Genomic DNA, 15,153 nt, shown 5'->3' with positions numbered 1-15,153 from the left:
AGATTTAGAAATGATAACTAATCCATGTAAAGATATCTCTACCCAGTTGAGCTGGAATGAAAGTGGTGATAGCAAAGTCATGTGGTAGAAGGAGTGGAGAGCTAAGGGGATGAGATGTGTGGTCTTCTGAAGGCTCAGTTGCAGTCCTCCAGTTCCCCTTGTGAGATAGCATATAGTTATTAGTTTGTGGCTCAGATGTCCTGGAATAAGTGAGCCAAGAGCTGACAGACGTGTTCTTCATGACAGAAATTGAAGCAGGACATTGCTCGGCAAAAGAGCAGCTTGGAGGCCACCCGTGAGATGGTGACCCGATTCATGGAGACAGCAGACAGTACCACAGCAGCAGTGCTGCAGGGCAAACTGGCAGAGGTGAGCCAGCGGTTCGAACAGCTCTGTTTACAGCAGCAAGAAAAGGAGAGCTCCCTAAAGAAGCTTCTGCCCCAGGCAGAGATGTTTGAACATCTCTCTGGTAAGCTGCAGCAATTCATGGAAAACAAAAGTCGGATGCTGGCCTCTGGAAATCAGCCAGATCAAGATATTACACGTTTCTTCCAACAGATCCAGGTGAGGATATATCTGCCATGTTAGCAGAATAAAGGGGAGAGAAGGGCCAGGAGAGAACCAGCATTTACTGAGCACATACTACGTCAGTCAGTATACTGGAAACTTTACCTGCATTATCTTTGGGAATTATTACAGTGATCCTGTAAACTAGGTATCATTTGTCCATTTTTTAACCAACACAGTCAATATTTATTTTTCACTCTTATTACATGTTCACCCCAAATCAGCGGAGCCACTCAGCTCATCATAGTCACTCAAGGGATGCAGATTGATGGAGATTTCATCCTGATAAAAGCTTTCATGATTACTGCTTCAGTGGGAAAAGGGCATATTTTATCTATTTACATTTTATTAGTCAAATCACTTTCCACAAAACCACCTATACCTTTCAAGAGGGTGAGGAAATGTAATCTCACCACGTACCTAGAAGGTGCAAAGCTAGAAATATTTGGTAAAAAGTATTAACAACTACCGCAGATATATACCCAGAAGTAGAATTGCCAAGTCATAGTATATGCATATATTAATTTAATTTGACTCAGTAGTGCCCAATTTAAGCTCCAGAATGGCTGTACCAGCACACATTCCCACCCGTAGTACTTCAGCATTCCTATATCTCTGCATTGCTGCCTTCGCTTTTTCCAGCTTTCTAACATTTTCTGTATTAAAGTAGAATCTCATTGTTTGGTTTTGTTTGCTCTCCTTTTTGCTTTGAATGATTTCGAACTTTACAGAAAAGCAGAAGGAATGGTCCATTAAACACCAGCATACTCTTCATCTAGATTCACCAGTTGCTAATTGTTTTCCCTCTGTTATAAAAATATAAGAGTATCATTATGGGCTTCTATATTTGGTATTACCATTATTCTTTATGATACTTAACGTTTTCCCAAATGTGGTCGGTGGGAGCCCCTTCAAGCTGTCTCCTGTGGCTTTTTTTTTTTTTAATAATTTCACATTGCTATATTTTATATTCAAGTAAGTTACAGCAGACATGTACTAAATTGAAAGTACAAATGGGAACAGATAAAACTTTTTTTCCTGTGGCTTTTTGACATGTCTTCCTCAGCATAAGAGCACTTTTGGCACTTAAGGTATTTGTGGCACAATAATGTATTTCCTTGTCCCCTATCTGAAATCAGCTATTTATCCAAGGAGCCCCACTTATAGTGGGGAATGATATTTAGAAACCAAATCTGGACACTAGGTGAGCTACTGGAGTGTCACTACTTTAGTTCTTTTTAATAGATAGTGTTAGGAAATATATGTGTATGTTTTTTATATCATAAAATCATACTGACAGTCTAGTTTCAACTCAATACCATAGGAAGATACCATTTGTATCTTCCTTTCCTGTAGGGAGAACCCTAGTTCCCAGCAACAACTTCAATATATTTACTTGTTTTATTCTACAATAAATATAAGATAGTTTTAGAATTACACTAGTATTTCTACCAATAACAAGCCTGCTAAATAAAATTGAATATTTCTTTGGATTTGTTTTAGTCCTTAGCCTATGACCCACTGTGTACTGTATTCAAAAATTACCTGAATTATTTTTTCTGTAATTTCATATATAATTAGATTTGTTTCTATTTGTATTCAACTTTAGGACTTTATTTTTCTATCTTTGTTGATTAAACTTATTTTTAAATATGTAAAGCATTAACATAGCTCAAAAGTTAAAACTATTCAAAAAGTTATACTCAAGGTATAGGAAGTGAATAAGGATACATTCTCAGTGTCTTTCCTGTCTCTTCCGTCCCATTTTCACCCATCCCCAAAGTAACACATTTTAGGTTTATTTTTTTCTATTTCTCTGTACCAAAATGAACATACACACACATTCTTATTTCCCATTCTTCCTTACAAAAAAGAAGGGTATATTACGTAATCCTTTGCTTTTTTACTTAATATGTCTTGGAAATCACTTAATATGGATTCACAGACATCTTCATTTTTTAAACCATACATTCATTGTGTAGAAGAATTATAGTTTAATCAACAAGACTTTTTTTTTTTTTTTTTTTTTTTTTTTTTGAGACAGAGTCTTACTCTGTGCCCTGTAGCCCAGACTGAAGTGCAGTGGCACGATCTTGTCTCACTGTAACCTCAACCTCCACCTCCCGGTTTCAAGCAATTCTCCTGCCTTCGCCTCCCAAGAAACTGGGATTATAGGTGCCTGTCACCATGTCTGGATAGTTTTTTTGTATTTTTATTAGAGATGGGGTTTCACCATGTTGGCCAGGCTGATCTCCAACTCCTGACCTCAGGTGATCTGCCTGCCTCGGCTTCCCAGAGAGATTACACGCATGAGCCACCACACCTGGCCAACAAGACTTATATGTGTGGACATTTCAGTTGTTGTTTCCGAAATTGTGCTATTACAACTGAATAACTGTGTGTATTTTTTCCTATCAGAGTAAGTTCCTAGAGTGGAGTTGTTGCATTAAAGGGTAAATACATGTGTAGTTTTGTTAGAAATAGCCAGATTCCCCTCCTTTGAGATTTCACCGCTTCGCATTCCCACTAGCAGTGTATTAGAGTACCTGTTTCCCCTACAGCCTCACCAACAAAATTTATTACCAAGCTTTTAAATTTTTTCTGGTGTGATTGGTAAAACATGGTATGTGAATGTGGTTTTAATTTTTATTTCTCTTATAAGCGAGGTTGAGTATATTTTTACATTTAAGAGTCATTTATTTGTGAACTATCTGTTCATGCATTTTGTCCTTTTTTGGTCAAGATTTTTGGTCTTCTCTCAAGTTTTAGAGTTTTAAAAATTTTTTTAGAGTTCTTATATATTAGAGAGATTAATTCTTTATCTGTGATACATTAGAAATATTGTTTCCCAGTTTGTGCTTTTGACTTACGGTGTTTTTTGACATGTAAATGTGGAATTTTTGTTCTAAACAGACGATTTTATCAGTATTTTATTAAATATGTATTTTTAGTCAAAGTTTGAAAGATTTTTGTCACACCCAGGTTATGAAAAAAATTATTCATGCTTTGTTCCAAAACTTGTTTTAATTTTTTTTACATTTGAATCTTTTAACAATTTAAGCTTATTCTGAAGTACGAATCATGTTTATCTTTTTGTATCATGTCTATCTAGTTGTTCGTAATACAAGTTGAGTGTCCCTAATCCAAAATTTGAAATGCTTCAAAATCTGAAACTTTTTTTTTTTTTTTGAGGCGGAGTCTTGCTCTGTCGCCTAGGCCGGAGTGCAGTGGCATGATCTCAGCTCACTGCAAGCTCCGTCTCCCGGGTTCATGCCATTCTCCTGCCTCAGCCTCCCAAGTAGCTGGGACTACAGGTGCCCACCACCATGCCCGGCTAATTTCTTTTTGTATTTTTAGTAGATGGGGTTTCACCAGGTTAACCAGGATGGCTACGATCTCCTGACCTTGTGATCCACCTGCCTCGGCCTCCCAAAGTGCTGGGATTACAGGTGTTTGCCTGGCCCAAAATGAAACTTTTTGAGAGCTGACGTGACACTCAGAGGTCATGCTCAAAAGAAAGACTCATTGGAGCACTTCAGATTTCAGAGCTTCAGATTAGGGATGCTCAGCTGCTAAGTATAATGCAAATATTCCAAAATCTGGAAGAGTCTGGAATTCAAAACACTTCTGGTCCCAAGCATAAAGGATATCCAACCTGTAACATTTATTTGAAAAGTCCATCTTTTCCCCAAACTTAAGAAACCATCTTCATCATATACCCAATTTTTATATGTCTTTGAGTCTATTTCTGGATTTTCTTTTTTTTCTTTCTTTTTTGTTTTTTTAAGAATGGGGTCTTGTTCTGTCACCCAGGCTGGGGTGCAGTGGTGTGATCTCAGCTCACTGCTCGTCTTTCTATTCGTGTACCAGAGCATACTATTTTAATTATAGAGGCTTTATGATATATTTTAATGTGTGGTAGAGAGCTAGTCCTCCTCATTTTTTTTCTTGCAAAATTTTTCATAGGTATAGTTGCGCATTTATTTTTCTATGTGAATTTAGGAATCACCTTTATTCTAGAGAAAAAAACTTGTTAGCATTTTTATTTGGGTCACACTAAATGTATTTATTCACACAAACGCATATACATACATACATAGGCAAATACATATGCATACACTTTATGGATGTGTTTCCATCTAGTCAGATCTGCTTTTGTGTTTTTCAGGAGTGTTTTTGATTTTTTTGTTCTTTTTTGTTTTGAGATGGGGTCCTGCTCTGTTTCCCAGGCTGGAGTTCAGTAGCATGATCATAGCTCACTACAGCCTCAACTCTTGGGCTCAAGTGATTATCAGGGGTCTCAGCCTCCCCAGCAACTGGGATTACAAGCAAGAGCCACTGTACCCAACTTCAGAAATGTTTTAAAATTTAGATTTTATGTTTCTTGTTAGTTGATTACAAAGATTGAGCCTTTTGTCTTGCTATTGTAAGTTGAAGTTTTCATTATTGATTTTTGTGTGTTAATTTTATATCCTACTACCTTATTTAACTTCCTCATTGTTTGATTTCATTGTATCGTTGATTATCTTGGGTTTTACAAATACACTTTTTTTTTTTTTTTTTTTTTGAGACAGAGACTTGCTCTGTTACCCAGGCTGGAGTGCTGTGGCACAATCTCGGCTCACTGCAATCTCCACTTCCTGGGTTTAAGCAATTTCCAGCTAATTTTTGTGTTTTTAGTAGCGACAGGTTTCACCCACGTTGGCCAGACTGGTCTTGAACTCGTGAACTCAAGTGATCCTCCCACCTCAGCCTCCCAAAGTGCTAGGATTATAAGAATGAGCCACCACGCTTGGCCTTTTTTTTTTTTTTTTTTTTTTTTTTTGAGACAGAGTCTTACTCTGTTGCCCAGGCTGGAATGCAGTGGCACAATCTTGGCTCACTGCAACCTCCTCCTCCCAAATTGAAGTGATTCTTCTGCCTTAGCCTCCCAAGCAGCTGGGACTACAGGAGTGTGCCATCATGCCTGGCTAATTTTTGTAATTTTAGTGGAGACGGGGTTTCACCACGTTGGCCAGTCTGGTCTCAAACTCCTGACCTCAAGTGATCAGCCTGCCTTGGCCTTCCAAAGTGCTGGGATTACAGGTGTGAGCCACTGTGCCTGGCCCTACAAATATACTTTCATGTAATCTACAAATACAGTTTTATCTCTTCTTTTTCAATTCTTATTCCACAGATTGTTTTCTCTTAATTGTATTGGCTTTTTTAATTATTAAATTAACTTTTTTTTAAAAAAATAGAGATGGAGGCCGGGCACGGTGGCTCATGCCTGTAATCCCAGCACTTTGGGAGGCCGAGGCGGGTGGATCACAAGGTCAGGTGATAGAAACCACCCTGGCGAACATGGTGAAACCCCGTTTCTACTAAAAACACAAAAAATTAGCCGGGCGTGGTGGCGGGTGCCTGTAGTCCCAGCTACTCGAGAGGCTGAGGCAGGAGAATGGTGTGAACCCGGGAGGCGGAGGTTGCAGTGAGCCGAGATAGCGCCACTGCACTCCAGCCTGGGCAACAGAGCCAGACTTTGTCTCAAAAAAAAAAAAAAAATAGAGATGGAGTTTTGCCATGTTGCCCAGGGTGGTCTTGAACTTGTGGGCTTAAAGTGATCCACCTACCTTGGCCCCCAAAAGTTCTGGGGATTATAGGTGTGTGCCACTGCGCCTGGCTGATATCTTAAGTACAATGTAAAATAATAGTGGAGATAGTGTGTTTACCCCCATTTTATACAAGAGACCATGAAGCTTAGAGTAGTTTAGTAGCTTAAGATCACAAGTTAGTAAGTGGCAAAGTGTGATTGAATATCAGGTCTATTTGACTCCTAAAACTTTCATTCTTTACATCCTGTCATGGTACCTCCCAAGTCTTTGAACATTTGTTTAGAGGAGACAAGACTGTTTTATAATTCCTACCCACTCTCCAGTGAATTGAAGATGTCCTACATATTTATCAGATTTTTTTTTTTTTTTTTTTTTTTTTGAGACAGAGTCTCACTCTGTCGCCCAGGCTGGAGTGCAGTGGCCGGATCTCAGCTCACTGCAAGCTCCACCTCCCGGGTTCATGCCATTCTCCTGCCTCAGCCTCCTGAGTAGCTGGGACTACAGGCGCCCGCCACCTTGCCCGGCTAGTTTTTTGTATTTTTTTAGTAGAGACGGGGTTTCCCCCTGTTAGCCAGGATGGTCTCGATCTCCTGACCTCATGATCCGCCCGTCTCAGCCTCCCAAAGTGCTGGGATTACAGGCTTGAACCACCGTGCCCGGCCTATCAGATTTTTTAAATTGGGCTTTTTAATACAAAAAAAATTAGCCAGGCATGGTGGCAGGAGCCTGTAATCCCAGCTGCTCGCAATACTGAGGCAGAAGAATCGCTTGAACCTGGGAGGTGGAGGTTGCAGTGAGCCAAGATAGTGCCATTGCACTCCAGCCTGGGTGACACGAGTGAAACTCTGTCTCAAAAGAAAAAAAAAAGTTTAGTTTTGTTTTTAAACTTTTCACTGAGTTACATATTTATTGTTTTGATCTAGCATTTGACCTGGCAAGCATACCTCTTTCCTTCTTTTTAGAGTATATTTATAAGGATTAGAGGATTTAATACATATCCTTGTTTGCTTGACAGGAACTCAATTTGGAAATGGAAGACCAACAGGAGAACCTAGATACTCTTGAGCACCTGGTCACTGAACTGAGCTCTTGTGGCTTTGCACTGGACCTGTCCCAGCATCAGGACAGGGTACAGAACCTCAGAAAAGACTTCACAGAGCTACAGAAGACAGTTAAAGAGAGGTGAGTTATCACTTGTGTTGGTCAGCATTGGGGAACTATTTTTTCTTGTTATGGAGTGAAATGATCTTTTCTCTTTTCTTCCTTTACCAGAAAAGATGGCATCTAAAACTACTACTGAGTCATAGGAGGGTGAAAAGTGCCATTTTTTAGGCAAAGCTACCTAATCTACTTGATGCTTAGTAGTTTTTCTTTTTTCTTTCTTTTTTTTTTTTTTCTGAGATGGAGTCTCACTGTCACCCAGGCTGGAGTGCAGTGGTGCTATCTCGGCTCACTACAACCTCCATCTCTTGGGTTCAAGCAATTCTTCTACCTCAGCTTCCTGAATGGCTAGGATTACAGGTGCCCACCACCATGCCCAGCTAATTTTTGCATTTTTAGTAGAGACAGGGTTTCACCACTTTGGCCAGGCTGGTCTCGAACTCCTGACCTCAGGTGATCAACCCGCCTCAGCCTCCCAAAGTGCTGGGATTACAGGCGTGAGCCACCGCACCCAGTCACTTAGTGGTTTTTCTAATAGTAGCTAACAGAAAATAGGGATGAGTTCCTTCTCTTTATAATCAGAAGCCTAGGCCACTTGGACCAAACAGAACAAATTTGAGGCAGCAAGTAAGATTATAGAATAATTTTGAAAGAAGAGAAAAATTGGAAGAGACTTCCTAGACATAATTAAGGGTTATGTTGGCACTCCCCTGGCTTTTTTTTTTTTTTTTTTTTTTTTTTTTTAAAGATACAGGGTCTTGCTATGTTGACCAGGCTAGTTGTGAGCTCCTGGCCTCATAGATCCTACTGCCTTGGCCTCCCAACATGCTGGGTAGGATTATACACCATGCCCAGCCCTGCTGCTTGTTTTGACCACATTTAAGTTGCTGTTTTAGAGGAGTATCTGGATTCTTCTTTCAAGGCAAACAAGGGAATATATGACAAGGCTGGCTGATTTTGGTCCCTGTTGAAAAGCCATGGTTCCCCACTGGACAGCCTCACATGGATTTAAGAACATGAACAAGACTTCTTATCTCAGTTTAGCCATAAACATGTTCATGATTTAGCAGATAACTGCCTTAGTGATTAGAAGAAAAGAGTCGCTCAAACCAACATTATTAGCAGCAGGTTATCTAATGGAGAGGATGGGGACAAAGGTGAAGAAAGCTTTTGTTTTTCTTCCCCTATACTGAGGGCCTTTTTACTGTATGAGGAATCAGGATTTCTGAATTGACATATGTCTGATAAATATGGCCATTTCCAAAACTTTCCTTTTGATTTAGTTTATTCATTGGCGTGATTAATCTAGAACTAATCACCTGACTTCTGTGAGCCTCAGTTTCAGCACCTTCCTTGCTAAAGCAATCAGCATTTGAATTGGTCCTTGAAAGAGTCAAATAGCTAAAATGTAGCATGGCTGGAATCGAGATCCAAAGCCTGCATTCTTTCCATTGTATCACAGTACCTAAATAGCAGCCTCCCTTTAGTTTTTCTCACTTTCACTTTAGCCTGGAGTAAGATTGAAGACCTCTTTCCTCAGAAATGTCCAAACAAAGGCAATATATTCCTGAGTTTGGTACTCTTTAACATTATATGTGGTTGTTCAGCCAAACCTGCTGTGGAAAAGATTATGAGAAAGAAAGGCCATGTTAGGTAACTGATGTCTGGAGTCACAGAATGAGCTAGTCTTAGCTCAAGTTGACTTTATAAAACAGTCTGGCAAGTAACAAAACTGCTTCATTGACAGAGAGAAAGATGCATCATCTTGCCAGGAACAGTTGGATGAATTCCGGAAACTGGTCAGGACCTTCCAGAAATGGCTGAAAGAAACTGAAGGGAGTATTCCACCTACAGAAACTTCTATGAGTGCTAAAGAGTTAGAAAAGCAGATTGAACACCTGAAGGTAGGTGAACAAAGGGACTCCAAGAATTGGACTAGGCACTGGTTTGAATACTTGTATTAACTGGCCTCCAGCTGTGGTGGGGAAATGTATGAGAAATCCAAGTTGTCACTCTGCATCAGAACAGAAATTCCTCCGTTTTCTTTATGTGGTAACAATCTACCCATACAGTCTTTGAGAAGCATACACTCTCTTTGTATGTTTGAGAATTAGACAAATATATTTGAGCAAGTAACCAGATAATATTATCAGGAAATTGAGGATAGAAGAACTAGTACTACTTCAGCTAATAAAGGAAAAGCTAGAATCAGATGGTTGGAAGGTACCTTCAAGGATGGGACCAACCTTCCTCCCATTCCCTGCAAAATCCCTTCTGTACTGTCTTTGATCCGTAATCATCCAGCCTCTGCTTATACCTCTAACCTGAGTCTTCCTTTTGTTGAAATAAGCCAAATATGCCTCTAACTGTCATGCACTTACGCTTATTTTCTCAGTAAAGCACACTTTATCTTGAGCAGATGAAAGAGAATAGTTTGATTGCTTTCACAGAGCTGGTGCCAGGAGTGTTTGCTGTTGGGAATTCCCTAGGACAGAGCTTTCCCAACATTTTTGTTTCACAGTGCCCATGGTGTTTTAAGAAATTTGTCATGGCACCTCAAGGCCAAAAAAAAAAAAGAAACAAAACAAAACAAAAAAACTCCTAATACTTCTACTTGCTAAGAAGTTAGGTCCAAAGAACTTAGTAGTTGTTCATATGGTGTTCAACAGATGTCACAACTGTATTTTCCTCAAAAATGTAAAATATTCTGTGAGTCAAGCCACAGTTTGGGGACTGTGGCTCTTCAGAATCAAGAGTGATTAATGGCCAGGCGCAGTGGCTCACGCCTGTAATCCCAGCACTTTGGGAGGCCGAGGTGGGTGGATCACAAGGTCAGGAATTCAAGATCAGCCTAGCCAAGATGGTGAAACCCCATCTCTACTAAAAATACAAAAATTAGCTGGGCATGGTGGCGGGCACTTGTAATTCCAGCTACTTGAGAGGCTGAGGCAAAGAATTGCTTGAACTGGGGAGGCGGAGGTTGCAGTGAGCTGAGATGGCGCACTGTACTGCAGCCTGGGCGACAGAGAGTGAGACTCTGTCTCAAAAAAAAAAAAAGAGTGATTAGTTAAGGAACTGACAAGCAGTGACCAAGGGTCAGTTTGAAATTAGGCAATATGAGTAGGGCTCTGTGCCTTTCTCTGCAGCTTAAAGTCAAAAGCAAACTAAGTAGATTGTCAGGGATATTCAGTATGGAGGAGGGCATTGAAGGCTAGAATGGTGTCCTTGCTCTGAAAGGAGTAAAATCCTACAACTATGGCAGGAGACATCTTGGAGACTTAACATGATGTGGTACTTTTGTCTTAGAGCAAATGCCATTGTTTCCTAATGGATTTCTATGGTAGTTGGATCTTTGATTTCAAACCCAATATAAAGTTTCCTTAATAAATGCAAAGTATAGCCTATGATTCTATATATTTTTCTGTATCTCAATATCTAGCTCCTCATTTATCCTCCAGTTACTATTTCTTTTTTCATCTTTGTATGCATGTTGTTCCCTCTTGTCAGTCTGGCAAACTCTTATCTTACTGTTTTTTTTTTTTTAAAGACAGAGTCTCACTCTGTTGTCCAGGCTGGGGTGCCATGGCGCAATCTCAGCTCACTGCAACCTCTGCCTCCCAGGTTCAAACAACTCTCCCATCACAGCCCCCTGAGTCACTGGGATTACAGGCGCCTGCCACCATGCCTGGCTAATTTTTTTTTTGTATTTTTAGTAGAGACAGGGTTTCACCATGTCAGCCAGTCTGGTCTTGTACTCCTGACCTCAAGTAATCTGCCCGCCTCAGCCTCCCAAAGTGCTGGGATTACAGGCGTGAACCACGATGCCCAGCTATTATCTTAACTCAAAGCTTTCCTTCCTCTAGGCAGAATTAGATAGAACTCCTCTTGTGCTCTTGGAATTCACAGACTGTCCATAATACTATAATAGCATTTATCACATTATAATGCAATTGATAATCTGAGCTTCTGATTTTAGAAATTGTGTCATAATTCTATTTTATACCCCAGTGCTTGGCATGCTACCAGGCATATAGTAAATATTCAATAGATGTTTGATAAATGAATAAATAAATCAGAAGGATGGTCTCTTAATGCTTGTCAAAACACTAGGGAGTATATATAGAATTGGTGTCTCTACTTATGAGGAAAAAGCCCCAGATATTACATTTAGCCATTTTCTTCTTTAAACAGAGTCTACTAGATGACTGGGCAAGTAAGGGAACTCTGGTGGAAGAAATCAATTGCAAAGGTACTCCTTTAGAAAATCTCATCATGGAAATCACAGCACCTGATTCCCAAGGCAAGACAGGTGAGTACGGGCTCTTCAAAATATAGTGAATAAAAATTGCTCTTTGCTTTTGGCCTTTGGAGATGCCTCTTTATACAATTAAAGTGAAAATCAAGGTTGGGTATGAAAACAAAGTGCATCCCCAAAGCAGTCTTCCCCTGCAACCTGACCTGTCACCCCTTTTGCTATATAATGTTGCTTCATTTTGCAAAATTCCTTCCCATGATGGGAAAAGTAAATGAACTAGTTGGCCCACTTAGAACTATCAGATGGCTGGGCGCGGTGGCTCACACCTGTAATCCCAGCACTTTGGGAGGCCAAGGCGGGCAGGTCACAAGGTCAAGAGATCGAGACCATCCTGGCTAACACAGTGAAACTACAAAACTCTCTACTAAAACTACAAAAAAGAAAAAAAGTAGCCAGGCATGGCGGTGTGTGTCCATAGTCCCAGCTACTCGGGAGGCTGAGGCAGGAGAATGGCGTGAACCCGGGAGACAGAGCTTGCAGTGAGCCCAGATCACGGCACTGCACTCCAGCCTGGGCGACAGAGCGAGACTCCTTCTCAAAAAAAAAGAACTCTGGGAGGCAGAGCTTGCAGTGAGCCAAGATCGTGCCACTGCACTCCAGCCTGGGCGACAGAGCGAGACTCCATCTCAACAAAAAAAAAGAACTATCAAATGAACATAGAATAATTAAAATAAGATTTTCATCTTGAGAATTTCCCTTTTTTGAACGTGTAAATGGGATGAGTATGCATCATCTTTAAACTTGGGTACTGGCCAGGCACGAAGTCAGGAGATCAAAACCAGCCTGGCAACATGGTGAAACCCTGTCTCTACTAAAAATACAAAAATTAGGCCGGGTGCGGCGGCTCACACCTGTAGTAATCTCAGCACTTTGGGAGGCCAAGGCAGGTAGATCACGAAGTCAGGAGATTGAGACCATCCTGGCTAACACGGTGAAACCCCGTCTCTACTAAAAACACAAAAAATTAGCCAGGCATGGTGGCGGGTGCCTGTAGTCCCAGCTACTCAGGAGGCTGAGGCAGGAGAATGGTGTGAACCCAGGAGGTGGAGCTTGCAGTGAGCCGAGATCACGCCACTGTACTCCAGCCTGGGCAACAGACAGAGTGAGACTCTGTCTCCAAAAAAAAGTACACAAACATTAGCCAGGCATGGTGGTATGCGCCTATAGTCCCAGCTACTGGGGAGTCTGAAACATGAGAATAGCTTGAACCTGGTAGATGGAGGTTTCATTGAGCCGTGATGGTGCCTGCACTCTAGCCTGGGCAACAGACGGAGCAAGACACCGTCTCAAAAAAAAATTGGGCAAGCCTGGATAGGTATGAGTGTGATAACCAGGAAGAAGCAAGTATTTAGAAGTCAGTATTGGGCCAGGCGTGGTGGTTCATGCCTGTAATCTCAGCACTTTGGGAGGCCTAGGTGGGCTGATCACTTGAGGTCGGGAGTTCAAGACCAGCCTGGCCAACATGGTGAAACCTTGTCTCAACTAAAAATATAAAAATGAGCCAGGCCTGGTGACTCGTGCCTGTAATCCCAGCTATTCGGGAGGCTGAGGCAGGAGAATCACTTGAACCTGGGAGGCAGAGGTTGCAGTGAGCTGAGATTGTGCCACTGTACTCCAGCCTGGGCGACAGACCAAGACCCCATTTCAAAAAAAAAAAAGAAATCAGTACTTCAAAGGGGGTACAAAGATTGTGCTCACATGTGTATATAATCTTTCACTGCAAATTAAGTCCTTGAAGCAAAATCTAATATGAAGGCCAGGCACAGTGGCTCACGCCTGTAATCACAGCACTTAGGGAGGCCCAGGCAGGTGGATCACGTGAGGCCAGGAGTTTGAGACCAGCTTGGCCAACATGGTGAAACTCCGTCTCTACTAAAATACAAAAATTAGCCAAGCATGGTGGCTTGCACCTGTAATCCTAGCTACTCGGGAGGCCGATGGGGAAGAATTGCTTGAACCCGGGAGGCAGAGGTTGCAGTGAGCCCAGATCGCGCCACTGTACTCCAGCCTGTGTGACAGGGCGAGACTGTGTCTCAAAAACAAAAAAAAAAATCTCATATGAGTTCTCAGTCACTTGCTCGTTGTTAATTGAGATCCCATAGATTTTATTACTAGTCTATGATAGTGCACTCCTATAGTCACTTAACGAGTAAAGGAAAAATTTATTTGCTTTCTGAAAATGTGCACTTTTCTATAGTATTCTAAAGTTAAAAGATATTTTGGAACTATCCACAAGTGACAACATTTTAGGGAATTGGTGATATAACAACCTCTACGTTCGTTGACTTATTCATTTGTGACTAGATCAGAGTCAGCAAACTTTTTCTATAAAGGGCCAGATAGTAAATATTTTAGGCTTGCAGGGTATATGGTCTCTGTCACAGTTGTATACCTACCTCTGCCACTGTAACAAAAGCAGCCAAAGACAATACATTAATAGAAATGAGTGGTTGTGGCTGTATTCCAGTAAAACTTTGTTGAAACAGATGAAGGACCAGATTTGGCTGGTGAGCTATAGTTTACTGACTCCTAGACTACATCATTTTAAAAAAAAAGAGAGAAAAAACAGAAATGTCATATAGAACAAAAATTTCATGTAGAAAAACAGAAATCTCATATAGAACCCTACTACATAAAACAAAACATTTTGTTGGTGGCCAGGCTCGGTGGCTCACACCTGTAATCCCAGCACTTTGGGAGGCTGAGGTGGGCAGATCACGAGGTAAGGAGATCGAGACCATCCTGGCTAACATGGTGAAACCGTGTCTCTACTAAAAATACAAAAAATTAGCTGGGCGTGGTGGTGGGCACCTGTAGTCCCAGCTACTCAGGAGTCTTAGGCAGGAGAATGGCTTGAACCCGGGAGGTGGAGCTCGCAGTGAGCCGAGATTGCACCACTGCACTCCAGCCTGGGAGACAGAGTAAGACTCTGTCTCAAAAAATAAATAAATACATAATAAAAAATTAAAAAAATATATAACATTTTGTTGGCATAAGTTTCCCTTATACGTTATTTTATAGCATTAATCTGTAATGAAATCCATCAGTAAGAATATTAAGACTACCTCAATGCATATAAAAGTTTGAAAAGGAAGATTATTGGATGACAGCTTCACCATCTTATTTATTTATTTGTTTGTTTGTTTGTTTGTTTATTTTTTGAGACGGAGTCTCGCTCTGTCACCCAGGCTGGAGTGTAGTGGCGCGATCTCTGCTCACTTCAAGCTCCGCCTCCCGGGTTCATGCCATTCTCCTGCCTCAGCCTCCCGAGCAACTGGGACTACCAGCACCCGCCACCACGCCTGGCTAATTTTTTGTATTTTTAGTAGAGACGGGGTTTCACCATGCTAGCCAGGATGATCTCAATCTCCTGACCTTGTGATCTGCCTTTCTCAGCCTCCCAAAGTGCTGGGATTACAGTCATGAGCCACCGGGCCCAGCCTATCTAATTTATTTCTAAATTTTGTTTGGTTTCATTGTATCCAGAAAATATGGTTCACACATATTAAGTATTTG

At 41.1% G+C, this 15,153-nt stretch overlaps 1 protein-coding gene across 24 annotated transcripts in view; it reads left to right on the top strand.

Moving 5' to 3' along the window:
* The window catches only part of LOC105494777 (microtubule actin crosslinking factor 1), a 390,378-nt gene that overhangs the window by 260,852 nt on the left and 114,373 nt on the right, over positions 1-15,153 (top strand). For all 24 annotated transcript variants that reach the window (XM_071095727.1, XM_071095735.1, XM_071095721.1 and 21 more), the window contains 4 exons: positions 247-564; positions 7,177-7,343; positions 9,070-9,226; positions 11,514-11,631. In XM_071095727.1, the coding sequence (XP_070951828.1) occupies positions 247-564; positions 7,177-7,343; positions 9,070-9,226; positions 11,514-11,631 (760 nt within the window). The remainder of the gene's footprint in view (positions 1-246; positions 565-7,176; positions 7,344-9,069; positions 9,227-11,513; positions 11,632-15,153) is intronic.

Source organism: Macaca nemestrina, chromosome 1 (assembly GCF_043159975.1).
Source record: "Macaca nemestrina isolate mMacNem1 chromosome 1, mMacNem.hap1, whole genome shotgun sequence".
NCBI classification, from domain to species: domain Eukaryota; kingdom Metazoa; phylum Chordata; class Mammalia; order Primates; family Cercopithecidae; genus Macaca; species Macaca nemestrina.
Note: the sequence above shows the minus strand (reverse complement) of the source record. Positions and strands in the feature narration are given on the sequence as shown.